We start from the raw sequence: 23,041 nt of genomic DNA, 5'->3' as shown, positions 1-23,041 counted from the left end.
ACAAACTTCTGTCATAGGTTAGGAAATACATGATGGATGCAAACAGTGCAAACAAAAAGTGGGATTTTGGAACATGAGGTGTGCGCTTTTATTGTTGACTTTTTCTGTCATCAGCATGTTCCTGAAGCATTTATTATGATTTTTTTAAAAAAGCACCTGTCTGATTGGTATTCAAATATTTGCAATATTCTGCTTGTAAGTGAAAACACTCGTGGCCACTGGATCTTTGGATTCAAAGTCTTAGAACAGAACTTCACCAGCTGGGTCTTGTTGCTGCAGGTATTTTCCTATCCAGAAACACAGAGGTCTCATGGCCAGCCTGACATCTCTGAAATGGGTCCAATTAATAATAATCACAATTAGGGTGTATGTGCACAGTAAATTAGGCACAAGGTGATGTCACCTCGTGCATGTTTGTTTCAGTGGTCACTCAAGTGATCTGAAGGACCAAATGGTTTCTCCACTACAGAAAGAGCAGTTTTCTTGTCCAAGTTTTAAGGAGATGGGAGAAGCTGAGCCCTTCTCCTGTGATACTGGCACAGGACGAGTTTTACAGGGAAACTTCAACCAATGAAGTGAATGCTTGTCCAGAAATCAGCTCTTGATGGTGTAAAAGACACATTTTCAGCAGCTTTGTGAGTGTGCTTTGCTTTCAGGCTGTTGGAATTGTGGTTATTTCCCCCACTCTGTTCTGATTCCTAGCTGAGACTTCATTGGCTTCTTTGTACAGTTCATTTAACAAGTTTGTCCCTCATAACCAAGATTGTGGCTCCTACTCCAGCTGTCACTGCCCAGAAGCTTTTTACAAAACATTTATGATTAAACACAACTAAGTCATTAACAGAACTCAAAACATTAACATTTACTTTCTTAGAAGTGCAAGACAAGAAGTGCTGGGGGCTTTTTTCCCCATCAGGATTTGCTATCCATCTTTTCTGTGTACCTCTGCAGTCATGTGCAAGTATCAGCTCTCAAAAAGACCTGAAAAAAAAAGCATCAGGATTGGAAATGAATTATAAAAACTGTCAGTTCTTCTATGTGTCTTTCTTTAAAATATTAGGTACTGATCACTGGGAAAGCCTGGTTAATCTGCTGAGTGAGATCAAAAGGAAAAATAAACTTCAGTTCAATTTAGTGCTGCCTGAGATTTATGGATCCTGTGCTGCTCATGTCTGGTTTTTAACCTGTAACTCTAGAATTTGGCAGGCTGTTTTCTCCACAGAGGTCTGCTTGCTGTCTGGTGAAACATCATTTGGGCAGCAATAAAATCAATGTAGCAAGGACAAGTGCAATTTCCCCAGCTTATTTTCTTTTCCATACAAAGTGATAAAATATTGTAAATCCCAAGAAATAAAGCATTAAATGGAAAAAGGGATATTGAAGGGGTATTGGAGGGATATTGAAGGGATATTTAAAGGGGAATTGAAGGGGTATTGAAGGGATATTTAAAGGGGTATTGAAGGGATATTGAAGGGTATTGAAGGGTATTGAAGGGATATTGAAGGGTATTGAAGGGATATTTGAAGGGATATTTGGAGGGATATTGAAGGGTTTTGAAGGGTATTGAAGGGTATTGAAGGGGTATTGAACGGGTATTGAAGGGTATTGAAGGGATATTTGCAGGGCTCTTTACAGGGTATTGCAGGGGTCTTGAACGGGCTATTTGACGGGTCTTGACAGGGGTATTGACGGGTATTGAACGGGTATTGAAGGGATATTGAAGGGATATTTGAAGGGATATTTAAAGGGATATTGAAGGGATATTGAAGGGTATTGAAGGGGTATTGAAGGGATATTTGAAGGGATATTGAAGGGTATTAAAGGGATATTTAAAGGGGTATTGAGGGGTATTGTTGTGGGTGTCCTCTCTGCAGTATTAATGTGTAGGATTTTTCTTCCTGTGGGAAGATAACTGGTTCAGTTCATGTTCTGTGTGTAAGGCTCTTGTTACAGAAGATGTTCTTCCAGCACTAAGGCCTGTGTTTGGGGCTCAGCTTGGTGCACAGCTGGTCTGTATGAAATAATTGACAGCTCTGTAGGCCAGTTGTTTCATTGCTGTTTCCTGGAAGAGACAGATTGGGTTCACCAGTTTAATCCCCAAACATGTGGTCCATATTCAAATACGAAATGAGGCGGAACTGTGAACAAGCTTTGTGTTTGGTTGGATTTATTTTGGTATATGCCAAATCTATATTCTCTGCTAGGGCATCCCCTGGGACCTCTTCCTAAGCAGCTACTGGGACCCTTATATCAGAGCAGTATCCCAGTTCCTCCAGCCAGGGGAGGGGGGGATTCCAGGCTGGACCTTAACCTTGGAGCAGATGCCATTGAGAGGCAATGTTTAGGGAAAGATAAATAGAAACCTTACTCCTCTGTACCTTCTGCTTTCTGTGACACCAAAAAAGAGCAAATGTTAATGGCAAGAAGTAATTTTTGATTGATGATTGAAATTATTCTCTTCATCTTCCATGTATTGTATGAAATCTGTAAAGGAGGTTTTTTATATATATTCTAATTGTCTCTACAGCTGGGCAAAGAGTGAGAAAATGTATTTACAGGTTTCTATTTGATGTAGCCTAATTTAGGATGGATGTAGGAAATTCATCAGTTAAACAGTGCAGATTAAATTTAAAACAAATCCACATGTTTAAGTCTGTAAGTGCAGACATTTATAAAATAAATTGGTGTATCATGTTACTTTTGTTTTCTTTAAAATGACTTCATGTGAATTAGACTTGAGTGGGTTAGAACATGTTGAAAGGTATGAGCCATACACACAGCATCACCTCCTTTGGGTTGTGTAGATGGGCAAAATTTGGGGTGTTCTGAACTGTTGCTGTGGTGGGCTAAGCTGATGAGAGCAACAGATATTTCTTGTCATACTCTATAGTTTATTTACCCATGCAAAATCTGGGGTTTTTTCCACTTAAAGCATCAAAGGAAGCAAAGCCAAGCAAGCTTTTCTTGCTGTCCCCAGCCTTGTAGATTTATCAGTCTTATCTACAGTTTTTGGGTCCTGCCCAAAGGCCTTTCACAGGGTGCTTTGATTTCCATCCCCTTCCCCCCTGCTCTGTTTCCCTCCTTCTCTCTCCTCATTTTCCTTCAGTTATGTGTTCCATACTGAAAGTTGAATTTAATTTGGTTTTGCTGGATAAAGGTCAACAGCTACAATTGTCACCTTGAGGAGATCTTGGCCACCTGACCTGAGCAGAGTCTGGGCATTTTTGGTGTGGGGCATTTGCAGAGGAGGCTGAGGGCAGATCCAGCAGAGCTGAATTTTAGTCTTCTTTTATCTTTGACTTTTTCTTTTGCAATCCTACTTGTGATTATTTTTCTTGTCCTCCCAGAGGACACTGATGTTTTATCTTTTCAAACACAAAAAGCAAAATTGATGTTCTGTTACCCAGTGATGCTCTTTGATCAGAAGATTGTGTTAACAATTTCTCTTAATTTTGAGACCAGTAGGGAAATGCCCAAAGGTGACATAAATAATCTGTGAGTTTCAAGAGCCTTTCTTTTAAGTATTTTCTCCCTACAGTACTGAAACTTGTGATCTGTCACCAGAATGTGTTATTTAATGGAGTTTTTTAGCACAATGTGCCTTTTGCTGAATTTTGGGGGAGGCTATTTACTCCTCTGAACTGAGGACAGAATGTGTAGTCATGCTTTTCTTCACTGCCCTTAGCTGCTAACAAAATACCTTCAAATATTTGCAAACCCTCAGAACCAGAGCAGCATTGCCCTTTGGTTCAGAAGTTTTTTCATGCACAAATCAAGGTGTGCTGGCTCTGGCTGGGCTGCAGTTCCCTTTCCTCACTCTTCTGCTCTGATATCTGAGCTACTTTGGGCACCACAGCAGTGATTTGGCTGAGCAGGGATCCCAAATTCCTGCAGGGCTGGGAGGGGACATGGCCAGGACACCCAACCTTGGCTGAGCCCAGGGATGTTCTACAGTGTGGTGGCACCTTCAGTGACAGCTCCTGAAAGGTGCCTGTGCTCAGCTGGGGCTGGGCTCTGTCTCCAGGCAGCACTGACAGAACCAGAGCTCACAGCCTCCAGCTGCACCAAGGGAAATACAGGCTGGATATCAGGGAAAAGTGTTTTCCAGAAAGGTGATAAAGTTCTGGAATGGCTGCCCAGGGAGGTGGTGGAGTCCCCATCCCTGGGTGTGTTTAACAAAACCTGGGTGTGGCACTGGGGCCAGGGCTGAGTTGAGGTGTTGGGGCTGGGTTGGACTCGATGATCTTGATCCAACCCAGTGATTTTGTGATGCAGTGAGAAAAGCCAGAGGAAAGAAAGGGGGACATTGGTTATTAAGGCATTTGTTCCACAGCAGCCTCTCTGTGTACTGGGGCCCCAGGAAGCAGCCAAACATTCCCTGCTACTGGGAAATGGAGAATAAATCATCTTTTTTTCTATTTTTTAATTTGCTTCCATGCTCAACCTTCACTTTTTTTTTATTTACACTGCCTTTATTTTGACCCCTGAGCTTTTCATCTTGTTTTCTCCCCCATCCTGCTGAGGAGGGAGGTGAGAGTGGCTTGGTGGCCACCAGGGTCAGTTTTGCACGAGGGCTGCACAGCCTTGGAGCTGTGGACACAGGCCAGTGGCTTTCAGGACAATTCCTCCTGTTTATGAAAAGCAGCAAAAATGGCAAAATAATGCTTTGCTCCAGCTGTTGAAAATGAATTACAGCACAGGCCCACACAGTAGCAGAGGATGCATTTCTACATTTCCACAATTACTGTAAAGCTGTGGGGTCCATTTGCTGTCTGAGGGCTCATGCAGGAGCTGGGAAACATTAACTGGTTTTGAAACTGCATGCTCAGGAATGGCTTCAAAAATAAAGCATAAAGGTTTTCATTCTCTCCTGCTTTAGAAAGCCCTGCTTTCCTGGTTTTGTCCAGGAAATGGTTTATTCTGGCTAAATGGAAATGTTTAGAACACGAAGGACATTCCTGACAAGATTATGTTTTTTAATATGAAATGGATTTGGATTTGAAATTCTTTTGCTGTTTGAAATGTTGATGTTTAGAATCGTGGTTGGATTTGTGAAGCAGCTGCAGTGCTGAGGGTATCCTGAGTTTGCAGCTGGCTAATGAGAAAATGATGTTGAATTGGACAATACCAATTACTGACCTTATTAGACTTAGCAATAGCAAGTCTGTCTTAGAAAGAAAAGAAATAATGTCTAGAACAATATAGAATGACAAGGCTATTGTGACAACAGGTGAGAAGACTGAAAAAATGAGTGAAACACTAAGCTTGTCAAAAATCTGTATTGTTTGATTCAATCAAAAAGATCATTGTCCCAGACATTTTTTTTCCAAAAATGAAAGGAATGAATTGTGCTTGAAAAACAAATTTTTGTGTCAACATTCACCACTGAAAAACTTCATTTGAGATTTAAAAGTTGATTCCCTCTGCTAAAACATTGCAGTGTAAAAGAAACTTTTCTCTATGTACCCATTCTGCTTTCATAGCACATCTGATTTATTGACAGTTTAATGTAGTAAACACTGACTTTTTCTAAACTACTACCAAAGCTGGAGTAATTTGCAATTTCTGTGAAGTGCCATGATCAGCAAAAGCAAGGGTTTGGGGGGAAAGCATGGTGGGTTTAATTGAACAAGCTGGTTTAAATCACTGCAGCTCTCCTGCTAATGCTCTGTGTAGCTCCAAAGGCAAACTAACACCTTAAGGTACAAATGGTTTTATTTTAACTAGAATTCTGTTAACTCATTCCAAAGTATTACAGCTTGTATTAGTGCTCTTCTGCCAGAAATGCTTAGATCATGACACTGATCTGAAAAGTTTGCTTTCATTTATTCACTTCAATTTGTGTGAAGAGGTGAGAGGTCTCAGGGTGCAGCAGAAATGGGAGAGTCCAGGGGTGGTGGTTGTTGCCCAGCAAATGCTGTATGTCCTTCTGAATGTTTGACTGTTAGACTGAACAATATTTAAACAGAATTCAAAGCCCAGAACAGCTGTGACAGCAGAGGAAGTTTTGAGTCTTCTCCATGTTTTTTTCTTTTATTCTTTTTTTCTTTTCTTGAAGATCTTGTTATATCCTTTTCCTTTTTCTTCAAAGGATGCCTGGTTTGTTTGGTGTTACCTGAAGGAAGGTCTGGAGAATTTGACTGGGAGCCAAACTGCTCCCAGTGCCACCTCATCCATGGTGCCACTGCTGTGGTTGCAGGCACTCAGGGAGGATCAGGGTCAGCCTGTTTTTCAAGAGCCTCATCATTCTTCATCCATTTTTTTCCTTTAAAAAGCTGCTTTTTTCTCTCCTTCCAATCTCAAAACAATTTTTCTGGGGCAGAATAACACATGTGCAGCAAAATTGCTGTTCATAAATGTCTCAACCTGGCTAAATATTTGAAGATGGTTTGGGATGTCCAGTGGGGCCCAGTGGAATTAGCAGGGATGAGCCAAGGGAGAGGATGTGCAGAAATGTGGCCAGGCTAAAAGCTTGCAAGTTGGAAACTTTACAACTTGGAAACTGAGAATAAGCCCAGCCTGTCACTGAAATATCCAGAGTAATATGATGATGCTGAGTAAAACTTGTCCAATCATCTTTTGGTGATGACAAAATAAAAGTGTCTGTTATTTTTTGACCAGGCCTCCCAAAGTGGTGGTCAATCCTCTGAGTCTGTCAGTGTTGAAGAGATTTGGACAGTGCTCCCAAAACCATGTTTGAACTTGGTCAGCCCTGAAGTGCTCAGGCAGTGGATGATCACTGTAGGTCTGTTCCAGCTGAAGCAGTGTATTTATTCTGTTTTACTCAGTGTGTATAAAAATGGGATTTTTTAAATTGCAGCTGTGCTTTAGAATATTTATACTTCCTTAAAAATGTTCAGGTATGGTCTTGATGTCCAAATGATTTGGGCTTTGGGCATTGCAGCAGGAATGTGTCTGCTCTGGGTATGATGACAATGAGCTTTATCCCAGTGATGAATTAATGTTGTTGACTCCCTGATGTGGCTTGGGGGGGTCCCCTAATGCACCTCCTCCCCTGCCAGAGCCCCTCTCTGTTGTGCTGTGAAGCTGTATCCTGTCCCTCAGGATATAGGGATAGGATATTGTGCCAACTTCTTCCTTCCCCTCCCCCTGGCCCCCTTTCCTAAGTGCTCTCTGCCAAGTTCCACACACCAGCAAGGGCATTGGGTGATTGGCAGAAGTTCCAAAGATGCTTCTCAGACCTGGGGTCATTGGCCTGTCCAGGTGTCACTGTCCCCTGAGACCCTCCCCCTCCCACCTGGTTGGTGGCTCACCTGTCCTCTCCCTCCCCCTCCCTGTGGGTTTAAAAGTCACAGAGACCGTGCTGGATTCTGTTGGAGCTGTTACTGAGATTCAGAGCTCTGTGACCCTGGAATAAACTCTGGATTTAACCCTCCAGCAGAACCCGCTCTCTTTCTCTTCACCATCACCTGAACCCTTTCCACCAGAGGTAAACTGAGTTTCTACCATGCCTGGACTCATTCTGAGTGCCCAACTGCAACTCCCAGCCAGCCCAAGGTGTCTCTGAGGTGGAACATCCCCAGCTGCTGCCTTTGAGCACTAGGGCTGGACGAGCCCAGGTGCTCCACCCTGCAATATTGGGATTTTTTTACCTCTGCCTGCCTGCAGGGATCTTGTAGGTGCAGCAGAGGTCTAGGATGGATCAGAAATATAAAAGTCCCATCAGCTGCGCACTGGATGCAGCAATTCCACTGAAGTCAGGGAAGGTAGTCCAGATTTTCACTGATCTAAGTGGAAACAGAACCATCTCCCCTTGAATTCAAACACTGTCCAGCTGCTTGGTAACACTTAGTAACTTTACATTTTGCAGATACTGTATATAAACCTGCTTCATGTCTTCCCTAAGTGGCAGCTGGTGTAAACACAGCATCCTGGTGAAGTTTGAAACATGTGAGAAGTTCCCCTTGGAAGTGAAGGGAAGAGGGTTTTATAAACAGCCCAATTCACATTCAAGTGCTTGAAGTGTCACACTTGCTGCAGTGCTAAACCTTGGCCCTCCTGCTGCAGGGAGGCACCCAAAGGGTGTGGAGGGACCATGGAAGTTCTTCCCTCTGCTCCTCTGCTGCTGGGATCTCTGATATCCAAGGGAGGTTCTGAGCAGCCTGGAGGGTGTTTTATTTCTCACCCCCATGGCAGTTGGACAGTACAAACAGCAGCACAAACCAAAGCACTGTATTCTCTACATCCATCTAAAATTAAATTTTCTCATGTTTCACTGGAGTAGGAAAACAAATTGAAATTTTGGCTGAGCAGGACAACTTTTCATGAGAATTAAAGTGGCAATGTCTCCTCTTCATTTGCACTAGCAAGAAGGACTTGCCAGGCAGTTTTCTGTATTTTTTCTGTTTAGGAATGGTCTTAGTGAGTTTGGAGGTTTGAGACCAGAGCTGGAATTCCTCCTCTGTGGCTGATCCCTCAGTGACCATCCCCACACTGACCCAGACAGGCTTTCAAAGCCTGTGGGTGTCATTTTTCACAGTGTTGGTTGAATTTACAAGTCCTCAAGGTATTAAACATCTTTAGTTTTATCATCTTTTGGTAGTACTAAAGTAGGTTCTAGTTTGGTGGGGGTTTTTTGTGTGTGGCTTTTTCTTGTTGTTATTGTTTTGTTTGTTTGCAGGGTTATTGTGGGTTTGTTTATTTGTTTAGGGTTTTTTTTGTTGGTGGTTTTTTGGGGGTTGGGGGGGTTGTTTTTAGGTTTTTTTAAGATGATGTTTTTATCATGAAATTGGCTGTGTGGCTAAAATGCTTCAGCCAGTTTTGGGAGATCACAGCTTGCTGCTCTTCTCCTGAATTCAGATTAGAAGAGATGACTTGATGCTAGTGGAGATGATGTGAGTAATCATCACAACACAAATATCTGTCTTTTATAGATAGATTAGCCTGTTTTTCAAGAGCCTCATGATTTCTCATCAACTTTTCCTTAAAAAAAGCTGTTTTTTTCTCCTTGCAATCTCAAACCAATTTTTCTGGGGCAGAATACCACATGTGCATGTGTGCAAAATTGCTGGTCATAAATGTCTCAAGCTGGTTAAATATTTGAACATTTGCAGCTTGCCTGCCATACATGCTGCTGATGGAATGGTTTCCTGAAGCAGATTCAAAGATTCTTCCTGAGATTTTGCTGATTTTTGAACTTACTGAGACTTCACTCCTGCTGGACACAGATCCTTCTGGTTCTAGGATTTGTTTTGATGTAGGATCAGCTTGTGGAGTGCAGTTTGGAAAAGAGCAGAGACCCCCATTTCCAAAAAGAGGTTATAGTACATCTTTTATAAGAAATAGGAATAATTATTGTTGATACACTGATTTTACTTAATACAAAGTCAATAAGTTGGGTAAAGTCCTGTGGGGAAATCTGATTTCACTCCTTTGGATCTTTTTTTGTGCTGACATTGTACTTGAGTTTCAAAGCTGTAGTTGTTTGTCACTGTGATAAACAAGCAGCACACACAAAGTTCTTGTTTCTAATTTTGGGGAATTTGGAGGAAATCATCTAAATTCTGTGGAGGCATGACAGGGATATAATTATTATTAAATATTTTTAACCACAGTATTTTTAAGATAGGTTGTTATTGTGCTTTTTTTTTTTTTGTGTTACACTACCTTTTCTCAGAATTTGTAGTTCACAGACCTGAAACCTCATTTAAATCTTAATCATTTTTAGCAGGATGTGTGAGACAAACAAGGGTGTTTATGTTGAGTGACCCATGGAGCTCTCAGAGATATAAATCACAAGAGCTGCTCAGCAGATCCTTCCCAGCTGCTGCTGCAACCATGTTCCAGTACAACCAAAACTGCTGCTCTGGTTTGAAATTTTAAATTGCATTAAGTACAATTGCAGCATCTGCTTCTTCCCCTGATTTTCAGCTTTTTGGCAAATGAAAAATCAACATTTTCTTTTCTGATTCAGTTGGTTTCCTTTAGTTAGTTATTAATAGTTTTTCTCTGATATTATAGCAAGACCCTTGAATGCAGATGTCCTCACTATTTATTATTTATATAGTAAATATTTACTGTCTTTTGGTGTGAATATTTCTGCTGAACAGGATAAGAAGATTATATTTAAAAAAGAATGTAAAAAATCTTTTTGATATGTGTAGCACAATTGGATTCCTCTTAATCCTTTGATCATTTCAGCTACACTTGGCTTATTATCAGATTAATATTGTGGATTAAGCCACTTTTTTAGAGATGATTTCTTTAAAATTGAATTTAATCTTAGTGGAGAAAATAAGTCCATCAGTTTGAGGATAATTATAACAGTCAGATTCTAGAAATGTCCAGCTCCATGAGGCTCAGGCAGCCCTTCAGAGGTGAACTGGTGAATTTAGAAGCCCTCTGGAGCTCCTCTTTGATAACTCACACCAACCTCTACTTGGAGATCTGAACTGTTAATTACCTTCTTTCTTACCCCTGATTTCTTAAAAATAAAAATAAAAATAATAAAAATAATATTTAAGGTGCTGGTTAGATTAAATGACTGTCTGAGCAGTAACTGCTCCAAAGCAGGGATGGGAAATGCCAAGTTCAGGCAGAATTTCAGAATTTTAGGAATGAAAATTTAGGAATTTTAGGTGATGCAGACCCAGAGGTACAGTGTGAATTCAGGCTGCCCACACTGGGAGAGTTTGAAGGTTACACTCAGTCACAAACTCATGAAATGTTGCTCGTGTTTCTGGCTGGGAAGCAAGGGAAGAACCTCCAAAATCAAATCCCACATCTAAAGCCATCAACAAATTATTCGGGAGGCTGAAGGAGGAGAGTGCAGAGAGGAGGGAAAGCTTTGTGGTGCTCTCAGCTCTGCTTTGTCTCAGACTTTTACAGATTGATGGGCACTTCATTCCTATCTCTGCAAACACTCAGGGTTGGTTGGGTCTTTCCAGCTGTGTCTCCTGCACTTGGCTGAAAACCAAAATCTTGTAAGAGATCACTGGGTTCTGGATGAGTGTGGTGGGTCCCTTTCATTATCAAAAATGGATGGGTGGGTGAAAGCTGTTGCTGAGGTGATGGGGTTTTAATTCTCAGTATGTATCTCTTTCATTGTGAGATAGGAGATTAGAGACAGTGTGCAGAAAGAGCTTAAACAAGAGAAAATGAGAGAAAAATCCTATCCAAGCTAATATCTTAAAGGAGAGAAAATGAGAGAAAAATCTAATCTAAGCTAATATCTTAAATGAGAGAAAAGTCTAATCTAAGCTGAGATCTTAGATGAGAGAAAATGAGAGAAAAATTGTAATCTAAGCTAATATCTTAAATGAGAGAAAAATCTAATCTAAGCTAATATCTTAAATGAGAGAAAAATCTAATCTAAGCTAATGTCTTAAATGAGAGATAGCTGAGATCTTAAATGAGAGAAAATGAGAGAAAAATCTAATCTAAGCTAATATCTTAAAGGAGAGAAAGCTGAGATCCTAAATGTCCCCCCTGTAAAATCTGCTGTCACAGTTTCTGCACTAGCAGTGACGTTTCTTTTTCTAAAATGCATTTTTATTTTCTGTCTTTGCCTTGTTCTCCCATTCACAGTTTTGAAGGGTTGCAGAACTCCAATCAAACACTCTCAAGGCACTGGAATGCATTTGGTGCTTTGATACTCCCCAAAGACTTGCAATATGATGGAAGACATGAGGGAGAGATTTAGGCTAAAGTTTGCTTTGATTTCCTAAAGAAAACATTCTACTATCGCAGCTGTTAATCAGATAATCAGAATCTGTAGTTTAAGATCTGATCTAAATTTTCTCTTTTGCCTTTCTAAAGGGTAAAAGTCTATAGGGAAGAAAAAAAACCACAAAATAAATGTAATTTATATTGGAATAAATACAGCGAGTTTACATGAATATTTAATATTTCTCCTGTGGGTCTTTTGCATGTACATTAGCACACAGCTGAACTTCTCAAATTGAAAAGTGAGCTCCTTCCCTGCAGTCTGATGCTCCTTTATAAGGTGCTTGTATTTCTTTCATTTAACTGAAGGTCATGTGTCCCCCACTTCCAAGTTGCATAAAACTTTTATAGCACGAGGTTTTATTTGAAAAAGAGAATCAGTGAGCATTAGGATGAAGGATTTGTTACACTCTCAGATAATCCTGAACACTCAGAAGTATTTCATGTTTCTCTCTCCGAATACCTGCATTTTAAAATTTGCCGAAGCTGAGATTTGCCAGGAGGTTTACTCACATTTCAGCTGAACATTAATTCTGGGGGCTGGTCTGTAGAAAAGTTTCATGTGTTGCATTTTATGGGAATTTGTTTTCCTCTTTGCCAGCACATTTTAGGGAAGTTTATTAATTGTGGACAAGCATCATGCACTTTAAGAGCAGAATAGATTTATTTTTCAGCTACACACCATTCAGGGAGATACTTCTGATGTCTATATTGTCATTTGCTAAATGTTAAATCTGTTTAAGTTAAGTTAAATCTATTAAATCAATGTTAAATCTATTCAGTCACAAATATAAATGGCAAATTGTTTTCATCACGTGAAAATTCAAAATGGCATGTCCACAAGTCCAATGGAAAGGTAATTTTTTGGACTTGTTTTCCATGAGCATGGTCAGTGTTGTTTCTTAACAGATTTCTTGTTTGTTCTAATCACAATTTAGAACCTGCCAATATGACTTTAAGCAGATTTTCTTTCTTTTGTAAAACCTCAGCACAAACATCAAGCCAAAAAGACCTCTTGGTGCAGAATGCTTGATTTTACTGCATGGAGTCATTCTTCCATTGTAAACACTTGACTCTTTAAATACTGGAAAACCTCCAAGAATGAGGGAAACTTTTTGTAAAGACCACTTTTAATAGCCTGCAAAAAACAAAACAAAACAAAACCAAAAAAAAAGCTGTAAGACATGCTAAAAAATCATACAGGCTGTTTCCTTTGCATGCAGCCATTGTTTTGGCTTCAGCAGTAGGTTAATTCATCGTCATTAGCAGGAAAAAGCTCTAAAAACGTCCAGAAGAATGGTGCTTGCTCTTGGCCATTCAGCTACAAAGCAGAGATATTCAGCGCTGTGCTCAGCCCTCAATTATCCCACACAATGGGGCTGGCAGGAGCTGCCTCCCAAAAAGCAAAGCCACAGCCAATTCAATCCATAGCAATTGGACTGGAAACCCAAAGTTAATATATTTGCTTGTAGCAAGTTTGTAAACAGATTTGCTTTCAGCAGGAAATTTTAAGGAAATCTAATAACCTGGGTAAAGAGCAGCCTGCTCTTGTCAGAACCCAAGAAATTCCTCTGGAGGACTGAGACCCTGACAGGGAGCACAGAGATCTTGGCACAGAGTCAAAACCACCTGTGCCTTCCATTTTAGCCCTTAGAAAAAACAATTTCCATCCTTACATGAAGATTCACAAGCCATGAAAGTTTAAGTAGAATGATAGTGAGTTTGTTACAAGATGGAAAAGTAGAATTTTGAGTTTTTAGGATGGGGTTCAGAAGCCAGAATGGAGGGATTTGGGTGTGCCTTGTCCTTCTTCTTATCCTCCATCTTCTGAGTGATGTTGGCAATTTTAGATTGGTTTAGAGCAGAGACAGACTGTCTAACACAGGTGACAGGGATTGGGAAATTATTGTAAATAAAGCACAGGTAGTTCTTAGTATAAAAAGCCAACAGCACCCCAAGGGCAGGGACTGAGCCACAACCCGACCTGCTGGACAGAGCTCAGCAAATCAAAGAAAGAATGGAATAGATAACAACAAATAAACAACCTTGAAAACCAGAACAGAAGAATCCTGACTCCTTCTTCAGCTGCCAGGCTAAGAAAAGAGACTCTAACACATCTCAGAGTCATCCTGACCACAAAGACTCTGAGATGCTCTCCACAGTTGTTACCCAGCATTTCATTCCTCGTGGGGCTCTGCTGCAGCCAGGCATGTCAGGAGGAGGGGACACCCTGCTGATGCACACCCTGGTTTCCATTCCAGGGGGTGGTTCCACTGCAGAGACTTGTGTGGTATTTTCTGGGGACACCTTGAAGGGAGGAAGTGAATTTGACTCCATGTTTTGGAAGGATTTGTATTATATATTATATTACATTACATTACATTACATTACATTACATTACATTACATTACATATTACATATTACATTACATTACATTACATTATATTGACAGAAGGTTAAAAGATAATAACGAAAAACTCTTGACTGCTCAGAGAGTCCAACAGAGCTGGCTGTAATTGGCTAATAAGTAAAAACAATTCACATGCAACTAATGAAGCAATTACTACATTTTAAAGCAGCACAACACAGGAGAAGCAAATGAGATAATATTGTTTTCCTTTTTCTCTGAGGCTTCTCAGCTTCCCAGCAGGAAATCCTTGTAAAGGAATCTTGGAAATTTTCCAGAAAATATGGCAGGGACAGACTTGGTATGAAAATTTTATTTCACGTAGGGAAGGTTATTTGTAAAAATTAAATTTGCTATTTGGATACAATGGTTGTGTAGCTGTAAAGAGGACTGTTGTACTTTCTGAAGGTGAACAGCCTGGTGAAAAGCACTGGAAATGCAATAAACTGTGAGGAACCAGGGAGGTTGTTACAGCAAAATTCAGCTTTTCTCTCCCAGCTTTCCTCCCTTACTGTGCCCTTTGCCTTCAAAGCATCATCTCCCAGCTCCTCTCCCTGGCTCTGCTCTGTGTTTCCTGCAATCTGTGAAACATTCCAGTCTTCATTCAAGCTTCAAATCCAGAGGAAATCAGGGGGAGCTGTAAGTCATAAATTTTCCAGGAGCAGGAATACCTTCTTGGAGGTGCTGAATGTTCTCTGCTTTCAGTGGCATTAGCAGCTCTCAGGACCCTCTCACTCTTTTTGATGAGTTTTGTTGCTTAGTAGAGTTTGGGATTCACAATCCTAAATACCACAGATTTTCAGTCAGGCCTGCACCAGGATTATTGTGTATACCCCAGCTTTTCTGCACAGAGAGACAAGGTATGGTTTATTTCAATAATCTGCTTTTTGCTGTGCTGGATTCCAGCTTCCTTAGAGAAGGATTTTCAGCTGCTCCCAGAGCTTGCAGTGATGAGGTGACACAAATAACTTCAGTTATTTGTACAAGCCCAGGACAGGGTACAGCAGTTCAGTGCACTATAAACCAACTGCATGGAATCCATTCCACACTGGCTACTTGGGTTCCTAAAAGCTTCATAAAGCTCATTGTAGTTATTTTCTTTTGAAAAATCCTCTCTGCCCATACTTTTTTTGAAGTAGGAAGAGTCTTTTTTTTCTCTTCCCTACCCTCTGTACCTCCTCTCTCACACCAACACACACAGACCTGAGTCTGGATGTAAACCTGGTGCACCTCAGTTACAAGGTCCTGGTCCATGCATTGCTGAATTCATGCACGGGTATTTTAACACACCAAGGTCAGGAGTGATGCCCTTCAGTCTGTGCTCTGCTTACAGAATCACTGTGACCTTCTCCATGGGATTTGTTTTCTCTTTTTCACCTTCTCATCTGTCAGTGTATGCCCCTGGATATTAGAAAGCTTCATTTGTCTCATTGTGTCTAATCCTTGATTTGTGTGGATATAATTTTGAAAAATGCTGGAGCAGGAATATAATGAAATGTGTGCTGTGTTTTGGGGAATTAGCTCCTTGCTTTGGAAAGCAGTCTGGGCCTGTGATTGAATTAAATCTGTTGGGAGCTGCCTGGTTCCCCCTGCATATCCTGCATGGCACGATGATATCTGATGTGATAAGGTTATTTCACCATCTTCACTTCTGCTTTTATCACTGCTGTTAGACTTTGATTTGCTGCTTCAGCAAAGAGAACTTTCCTTGAGAAGTTACTGTAAACACAAAATGCCTTTCCCTGTGTTGGAACTGAAATGTTGCACTGAGCATCAGTGGGAACCAGAGTTCCATGTGCTGCTGACAGCTTTGAAACACAACAATGAAAGTCACTTTATCAGCTCTTTGTGTTCTTTAGATTTATTTTCAGAGAATCTGTGTAACACTTGGATGTAATTCGATAGCCAAACAGTGAACAAGAACAAACCAGCTTCAATTACTTGCTACTTGATCCTTGGAATCAACCCAGCTACTTATAAAAGTTCTAAATAATTTAGTAAATAAGATGCTGAAATAGGAATTTGTGCCCATCATCTGGAGATGGTTTCCAGTTAGGTTATGACAACGCTGTTCTTCAGGAATTCAAATCCTGAACAGATTTATACCTTCATCTTCTGGTTTTTAACATGAAATATTAAATATTTAGATTTTTTTTACAGCATACAGTGTTCTGTAATTAATAACAACTATTATTAATAAGCATTAATCTTTCCATCCAGCTGTGTGTGAAATGTTCACAGGTCCAACCTGCTCTCAGAATTCTGAATTAATTCCTCCAGGAGGTCTGGAAACCCACTGGTGTTCCAAGGTGACACAAGGCATTTGTTAAGCACAGTTGGAGGATATTTCCAAGAAAACTAAACATAGTTCATGGCATCATCATTCAAATTCTGCTTTTGATTGATTGTCAAGTTAAGACTAGCATGTCCTCTTTGTTTCTCTTGTTCCAGTCCATGCAATCTAAAAGATTTCTGGATAAAATCTGGAGTGTCAGCCTCACAAAGTGAGAAGTTGCAGTTTTTATCACAGAATAAGGCAATTTGACCATTTTTTTAAACGCCTTGGCAAGAGTTTATGCCAAGAATAGACAAAAAAGAAATACAGAGGAAACTTTCCCATCAGACTAAACCAAGGTGAAATATAGAATTTCCAAAGTGCAGAAGGTTGAGGTTATTTTTTTTTCCACTTGAAGATAAAATTTCAAAAGCTCTGGAAGGTGGTTTTCAGAAGTTTGGCAGATGCCTCAGTGTTTCAGAACAGTTGTTCGTGTTTTTCCTGGCCAGTTCTCCTCCCATCAGAGTGGGTATTCAGAGGATGCAGTTTTATGTTTCAGCTGGACTCATGAGCTGTGGGCAGTGACCAAAAAGAGAGGGCTTGTTTTCCTCTCCAAAGCTTTTCCTTCCCTCTCCAGTGTGTCAGTGGTATTGCTGCTCTGACCCCACAGTGAACTGATTCAGAGAACTAAGGCTGTAGAAAGCTAACACTAGAAACAAGGAAAAGAATGGCTTTTTACTGCTCTGATCCATCCTGGGGTCAGGAGAGTGCCGGGGCTGTGCCTGGGCTGTGCAGCCAGAGGCAGGATGAGTGGGAGAGCTCCTAATCAATGTAAATGGGGTGTAAATGTAGATTTCTAGCAGTTTAATCAGGTTAAAGATTATTTCTGGATCATCTCTGCTGCTGCTGCTGCAGAAACCCTTCTTAAAGGGTTTTGTTCTCTCTGCTTGGTGCCCTGTTTTCCTGCATCCTCCTGGGGGGTAGCACTGCTGATTTATGGTTTGTTGGATCAGGAGATTCAACTGAAGACCAAACTAACAACAACAAAGAGAATTTCATCTGCATAAAAGTTACTCTTACACAGCAAGGGACAAGGTAGTAGAAGGGACAACCTTCTGCACTTTGTGACAGCAGAACAAATAAATTTCCACTTTTGATGTTGCTCTGTGAGTATTCATATAGGAAAAGTTTATTTGCCAATTCATTGACTCTCAGCTGCTGTGCTGTGCAGGTTTCAAGACCTTCTTGAAGGATAAGATCTGAAATCATGTGTGGCATCATCAGTCTCTGTTTTGCCCGTGTGATTCTCCTTTGGTGTCTCTGCTGAGATGGACAGTGAGCCACAGAACTCTGCTGGAATTAGGAGAGACATCAGTGTGTGCTGGTCTGCTGTAAAATCATCATCTGTGCTAACATCAGTCCCTTTTGGAAGTTTTCTCTTAAATTTTTCATAATAACAATACAATAACAATAATTCAATAATGTATTTATCAGAACTATAATAAATATTTAAATAATATTTATAATACTAATGATATATAATTATTTATTATGATGAAGTAATCTGTTCTGTCTGGTTTCACTGAGGTATCTGTGTCAGTGGAACACATTATCTGGGATGTTTGGGAGGGATGCTCTTGGCAGCTGAGCACAGCTGATTGCTTGGAGCTCCAGCTCTGAGGTGAAGTGCATTCCTGATCCCTGAGGGACCTGGCAGCTCTGAGGAAATGCCATTCTGGCCTCTCCAGACACATTTCACAAGTACCCAGGGGCTCAAGACTTTCTTTTGAAGTTTTTGTTTCTTTCAGAAATGAGATTCAGTGCAATGCCCTCTGGCCTGGCTTTTCTCCCTGCTGCTGTTTTCTTTTGGGATTACAGTTTGGTCATTGTTTGGGTCAGGCCTTCCTCAATTGCCCTTGTAATTAACTAATAACCACGTGCTGATAATCAGGCTGCTCTGCTTTTCTGGGGTAGTTGTGACTCTTTCAGCTCCCACTGACTCTTGGGGGGAGATTTTTACATTTAGCACCTCTGAACTGGAATATTTCAGCTCTGGGCAACCTGCGGATCAGTTAAGACACAGAAGTGATGGGATTGTTCTGACTAAATATGAATGCCTGGAATTGAAGTGTCTGGATGAAAAGGAGTCACCCTAAGATGCCTTTGGGGACACTGAAGTTGTGTCATTGTGCTCCTGGAGCTGCCGTGCTGTGTGCTTCACCCTCAAGTTTGGCCAGATACCTGTAAGAAAAATGGGTCATCTGTCAAATTCTGATTGGATTTCTGACTTAATTAATTTGGACAATTGATTTAAATGTCTTTATCTGGTTTTAAATCCATGTTTATCTGTGGAAATGGAAGTGGCCAGACATAAGAGTTTGTGGAGCTCCCTCAGGCTGACATCAGGAGGTGCACCTTTAAAATGTAGATGCTGAGATGCATGTGACAAATGTACACTTTGTTTAAGAACTTCAGATGCACAGGAATATTTATATTACCACTGTAACATGAAATTGTCAGCTTACAGATCAGCTCTGCCATTTGAGTGACAGCAGTTGTGAAGTTGGTTTTTTCTTCATGCCCCAGGGTGAGCTCTGCAGTTCCTGTGTCTCTGCTGGAAGCAGGCACAAGCTCCTGCCTTCACTTTGCACCTCGTGTTTGACAAGTTCAGTCTCCTCTTTGCTTGGATACTTCATCTTGTGCAAAAAAAAAAAAAAGAACCAGTTTACCTCCTGTCATCCACATTCTGGCTTCTTTCACAGCTGTATTTGCAACAAGTTTGTTTAAAGCTTCAAAGACCCATTTGTGTAGTTCTTGGCTGTCACAAATGAAGAGATGAACTTAATAGTTACTCCCTTTTCTCTACTTAAAGCTCTTCCTTTCCAAAAACCTTTAATTGTGGGTACCCCTGGGTAGCAAATCCACAGCACTCAGGTAATGTTTAAAACAAATTGCATTTTACTTGTCCAAGCTTGATTGGGATTTAAGTGTCTTTGGCAGGAATAAAAGATCAGTGAAAGTTCATACTTAATCTATGTAGAAGGAATATAAAATGGGGAAAAAAAAAATCAATACTTAGGAATTGTAGGGTTCAGTTTAAGAACTTGAACTTTCTGTGATTCTTCTCAATTACTTCATTTCCACATTCACATCATCACTATTGATAAAGTGCCAGCTCCAGTAGGACACTCTAAATTTGGAAAAATGTTTTAAGCACTCTGCACATCTTGCAGCTTGGGGCAGAAGAGAAGGGCATGGAATATGAAGCAGGAGCCAGACTCACCTTTTGGGCTGTGGCACCTGGAACATTCTGGTACACACTAAACACCTGCTAAATTTCCAGCACTGGCTCTTCTCAGTGCTTGAGATTGCTGAAGATTGGGCACAGGCACAATTTCAGGTGAATGTGTGAGGTCTGTTTGTTCCTCAGCAGCTGCTGGGTTTGATATTTTTAACTGACTGGGTTTTTATCCCTCTTTTTTTCCCTAGGTGTTCACCTCCCATGGGCCTACTGTGGTCATGCCAACCTGGTTCTGCTCTCGAGAATGGTTTTTTCACGTGGGAAGATTTGATGAGGGGGGAAAGGTGAGTGGTGCAGGTGATCTGTAGTCCAGGAGCCATCCCTTTGTTTAGCAGCCCCTACCTGGTATTAAGGAATAATAGGGAAGGGGTGTAGAGGAAAGCTGAGCTCTAAAAAAAGCTGGGTCATACCATTTAAAAAAACCAGTCTCCAGCCAACTGAAGCTGTTTGGGAATAACCTTGATGATGGAAGGACCTACCTGAGTTTGACATTGTAACACATCTATGGGATGTGTCAGCAAACCTGGAAAAAAGAAAGGTTTCAGACATCCAAGCTCCTCTTTGTCCCTGGAATAGATGCCAAGAACAGGTGAGCCCTTGGTTTGTTATGAGCAGGGTGAGGCAGGTTGCTGAAAGAAGCTGGGAGGGAAGGAAGGTGCAGAATAGCAGAGGGATAAAAGTTCCTTCACCTAAGGAGGAAGATTTACATCCCTGAGAGGAAAAAAGAAGGGCCATGAAAGTATTACCACAAAAACTCCTTATTCACCTGTCCTCTTGTCAGTCTGAGTTCTTGGGCTTGTCCTTGGATGATTTTAAGTAGCTTCTCCTCAAGGATCAGGGCTGAGAGGTTACAAATTCAATCCCTGTGGTCTCAGAAGTGTTTTTTCCCTGCCAGTTAGCTGCTCTTTGTCTTCATGAATTTCCTGTATGAGTTCAGTTTGATTGCTTTAAACTCATCAGAGTGTTTGTGGAATAAAATCCCTGGGTGTCTGTTAGCAGTATTCATTGTGGTAGTTGAAATATGTTGGCAAATAGATCTAATTTAAACACATTTGGATCCATTTTGTGTGGTTTGGTTCTGAGAGTTTTTGCTTCCAGTGGTTTTGTGAGATTTTAGGGCTAAAATGGGTGGTTCTGTTTTTTTTTTTTTTTTTTAAGCTTTCATTTATTAGCACTCTAAAACAAATCTGCTAAGGCTATTTCCTATTTAATTATTTAAACTACTACAGATGATGATGATGATGATGATTATTTTTATAGCTTTTAAATGAAGCCCTTCAGTGCCATGCAGTGTGTATATATATACATGTGTGTGTATGTATGAGGATATACAAATATTATTCTTTGGGCTGCCAAAAAATTGTAATTATAAGGAGACAGCAGACAGGGAACTGAATTGTTTAGAGCAGTGAAAAGATTTGCCCTTAATTACATGGTGGGTGAAGAGCTGGGAATGGTGCCTGGCTCCCAATACAATCTACATTTGCTGATTTTCTTTTTTATTATTATTTCTTATCATTGTACTTTTACTCTCTGAAGGATGTTTGACTTCTTGAGCGTTGTTAGTAAGCTCCAGAAAGAAAGCAAGCAAGTTAAAGCAGCAGCAACAATGGAACAGCAAGCCTAATGATAAAGTTCAAGAGGTTAAGTTAAATAGACTATTGTTCTGTGCTTTTTGCTTTTCATTTTGGCTTTTTTTCCTCCTTGTTTTGTTTTTATGAGTTGGTTTTTTTTTCTGTTTTGCTCTCTCTGTGTAATTGTGTAGGAACTATGCCACTGGTTATTCAGCTGTAGCACACTGACAGTCTAAATCCTGATGATTTTTCAGGCACAATGCATGATATGTCCTTCTAGTTGGAAGAATTACCAGTGATAAGTTGAACTTATTGTTTGTCCCCATTGTGAAGTGTCCAACATGTCCAAGCTGATGCAGAGGACCTTCAGAAAAATACCCAAAGAACAGGACAGATCTGAACAAAGCAGTGAAGTCAAACCTTTGTCTTCTGGGGGTTGAGAGGACACAAAATCAAGCCTTAAATCTTGAGCATTTAGTGTTACAGAGTATTTAGCATTGCTCTGACTCGTTCATTTTCATTTGAAAAGAATCCCTTTAAAGCAAAGGAAATTTTCCTGTGTATCAGCAGAGCTGAGAATACTCTGAAGGGTCTCATCCCTGTAAGCTCTGACTGAGCCAGGATCTGCATGGATCTGATCACTTCCATCTCCATTTTTGAGTTAGTGTTTATTAATGAGGCTTGCCAGTGTCACATTGCTGGGAGTAAACACAGAACAGGCCAACAAATCTCCATGCTTTGGCCTTCTCCATTTGCTGAGCTGTTTCTTGCCAAAAAGCTGCACTTCTCCTCTGAAATGAAATCCAAACACCTGTTCTTTGTATTTCAGGGCTGAGGAAAGAATGGAGGGTCATGCTTCCATGGGAGAAATTGTGATTTGATGTTGATGGTAACAGAGTGGGGGGAGTGATCAAATACAAATGGATGTGCTGTGGTGTAATCCTTTTTTTATTCCAGGTAGATATGTCTCTCTCCAGTCATTCTGGCCTTAGGTGAAACAGGTTTTTTCCTTTTTTTTTTTTTTATTTTAGTGCAGTTCTTTCTGATGAAGATCTGCAGTTGTTGGAAGTGTATTCCTTTTAGGTCCAAACAAAATAATATCTTTATAAATGGCCTCTAAGAACCTGACAGGTTTGTTTTATATATGAATTAACTAAAATGGTAGAAGTATTCTTTATGCAATCTCTGATAAGTGATAATTAAAGCAGGAGCACTGAAAAGATTTTAGCAAGTTCTGAAGGCATTCTGAGACTGAGATAATACAATGGAAGTGGTCACAATCCTGTAAAGTAACATTTCAAATAGGATCCCCTGCTGGAAGAAGAGTCACATGATGAACCATATTTTTGGCTTTTTTTAGGAAATTAAAAGAAAATAATCTTTTCAGTAATTTTGGATAAAGAGTGCAGTACTTCCTCATTGACAAACGTAGCAGCCCTTCCTAAACCCTTCAGAACTCCCATCTGACACTTGGTGTGTGACATTACCAGGGGTGGCTCTGCTGCTGGAGTTTTTGGTGTCTCCTGATAAGTAGCACCATTGTTAAAAAGTAATAACTGTGTCCAATAGCATCACCAAAAAATGCCCATGTTCTGGTCTAATGTGAAAAGCAGATTTGGGAGCTGTGTCATCTGTTGGAGTGGGGAACTCCCCAGTCGTGTGCAGTAGGAGAGGAGGTGCCTGTTATTAGGGAAGAAAAGTTATTTTTTCATGTGCCTGACAGAAATGCTGAGTACAGGGAGAGCTGTATAAATGAGCATTGCTGCCCTGCATGCAAGGGTGGAAAATTGCAGTCTTG

General features: G+C 40.5%; 1 protein-coding gene across 3 annotated transcripts in view; it reads left to right on the top strand.

Moving 5' to 3' along the window:
- The window catches only part of B3GNTL1 (UDP-GlcNAc:betaGal beta-1,3-N-acetylglucosaminyltransferase like 1), a 106,318-nt gene that overhangs the window by 55,743 nt on the left and 27,534 nt on the right, over nt 1–23,041 (top strand). For all 3 annotated transcript variants that reach the window (XM_030232883.2, XM_030232880.2, XM_050981410.1), the window contains one exon: nt 19,858–19,953. In XM_030232883.2, coding sequence (XP_030088743.1) covers nt 19,858–19,953 — 96 coding nt within the window. The remainder of the gene's footprint in view (nt 1–19,857; nt 19,954–23,041) is intronic.

The sequence above is a fragment of the Serinus canaria genome, chromosome 18 (assembly GCF_022539315.1).
Source record: "Serinus canaria isolate serCan28SL12 chromosome 18, serCan2020, whole genome shotgun sequence".
Taxonomy (NCBI): Eukaryota; Metazoa; Chordata; class Aves; order Passeriformes; family Fringillidae; genus Serinus; species Serinus canaria.
This window is presented reverse-complemented; position numbering and strand designations above follow the sequence as displayed.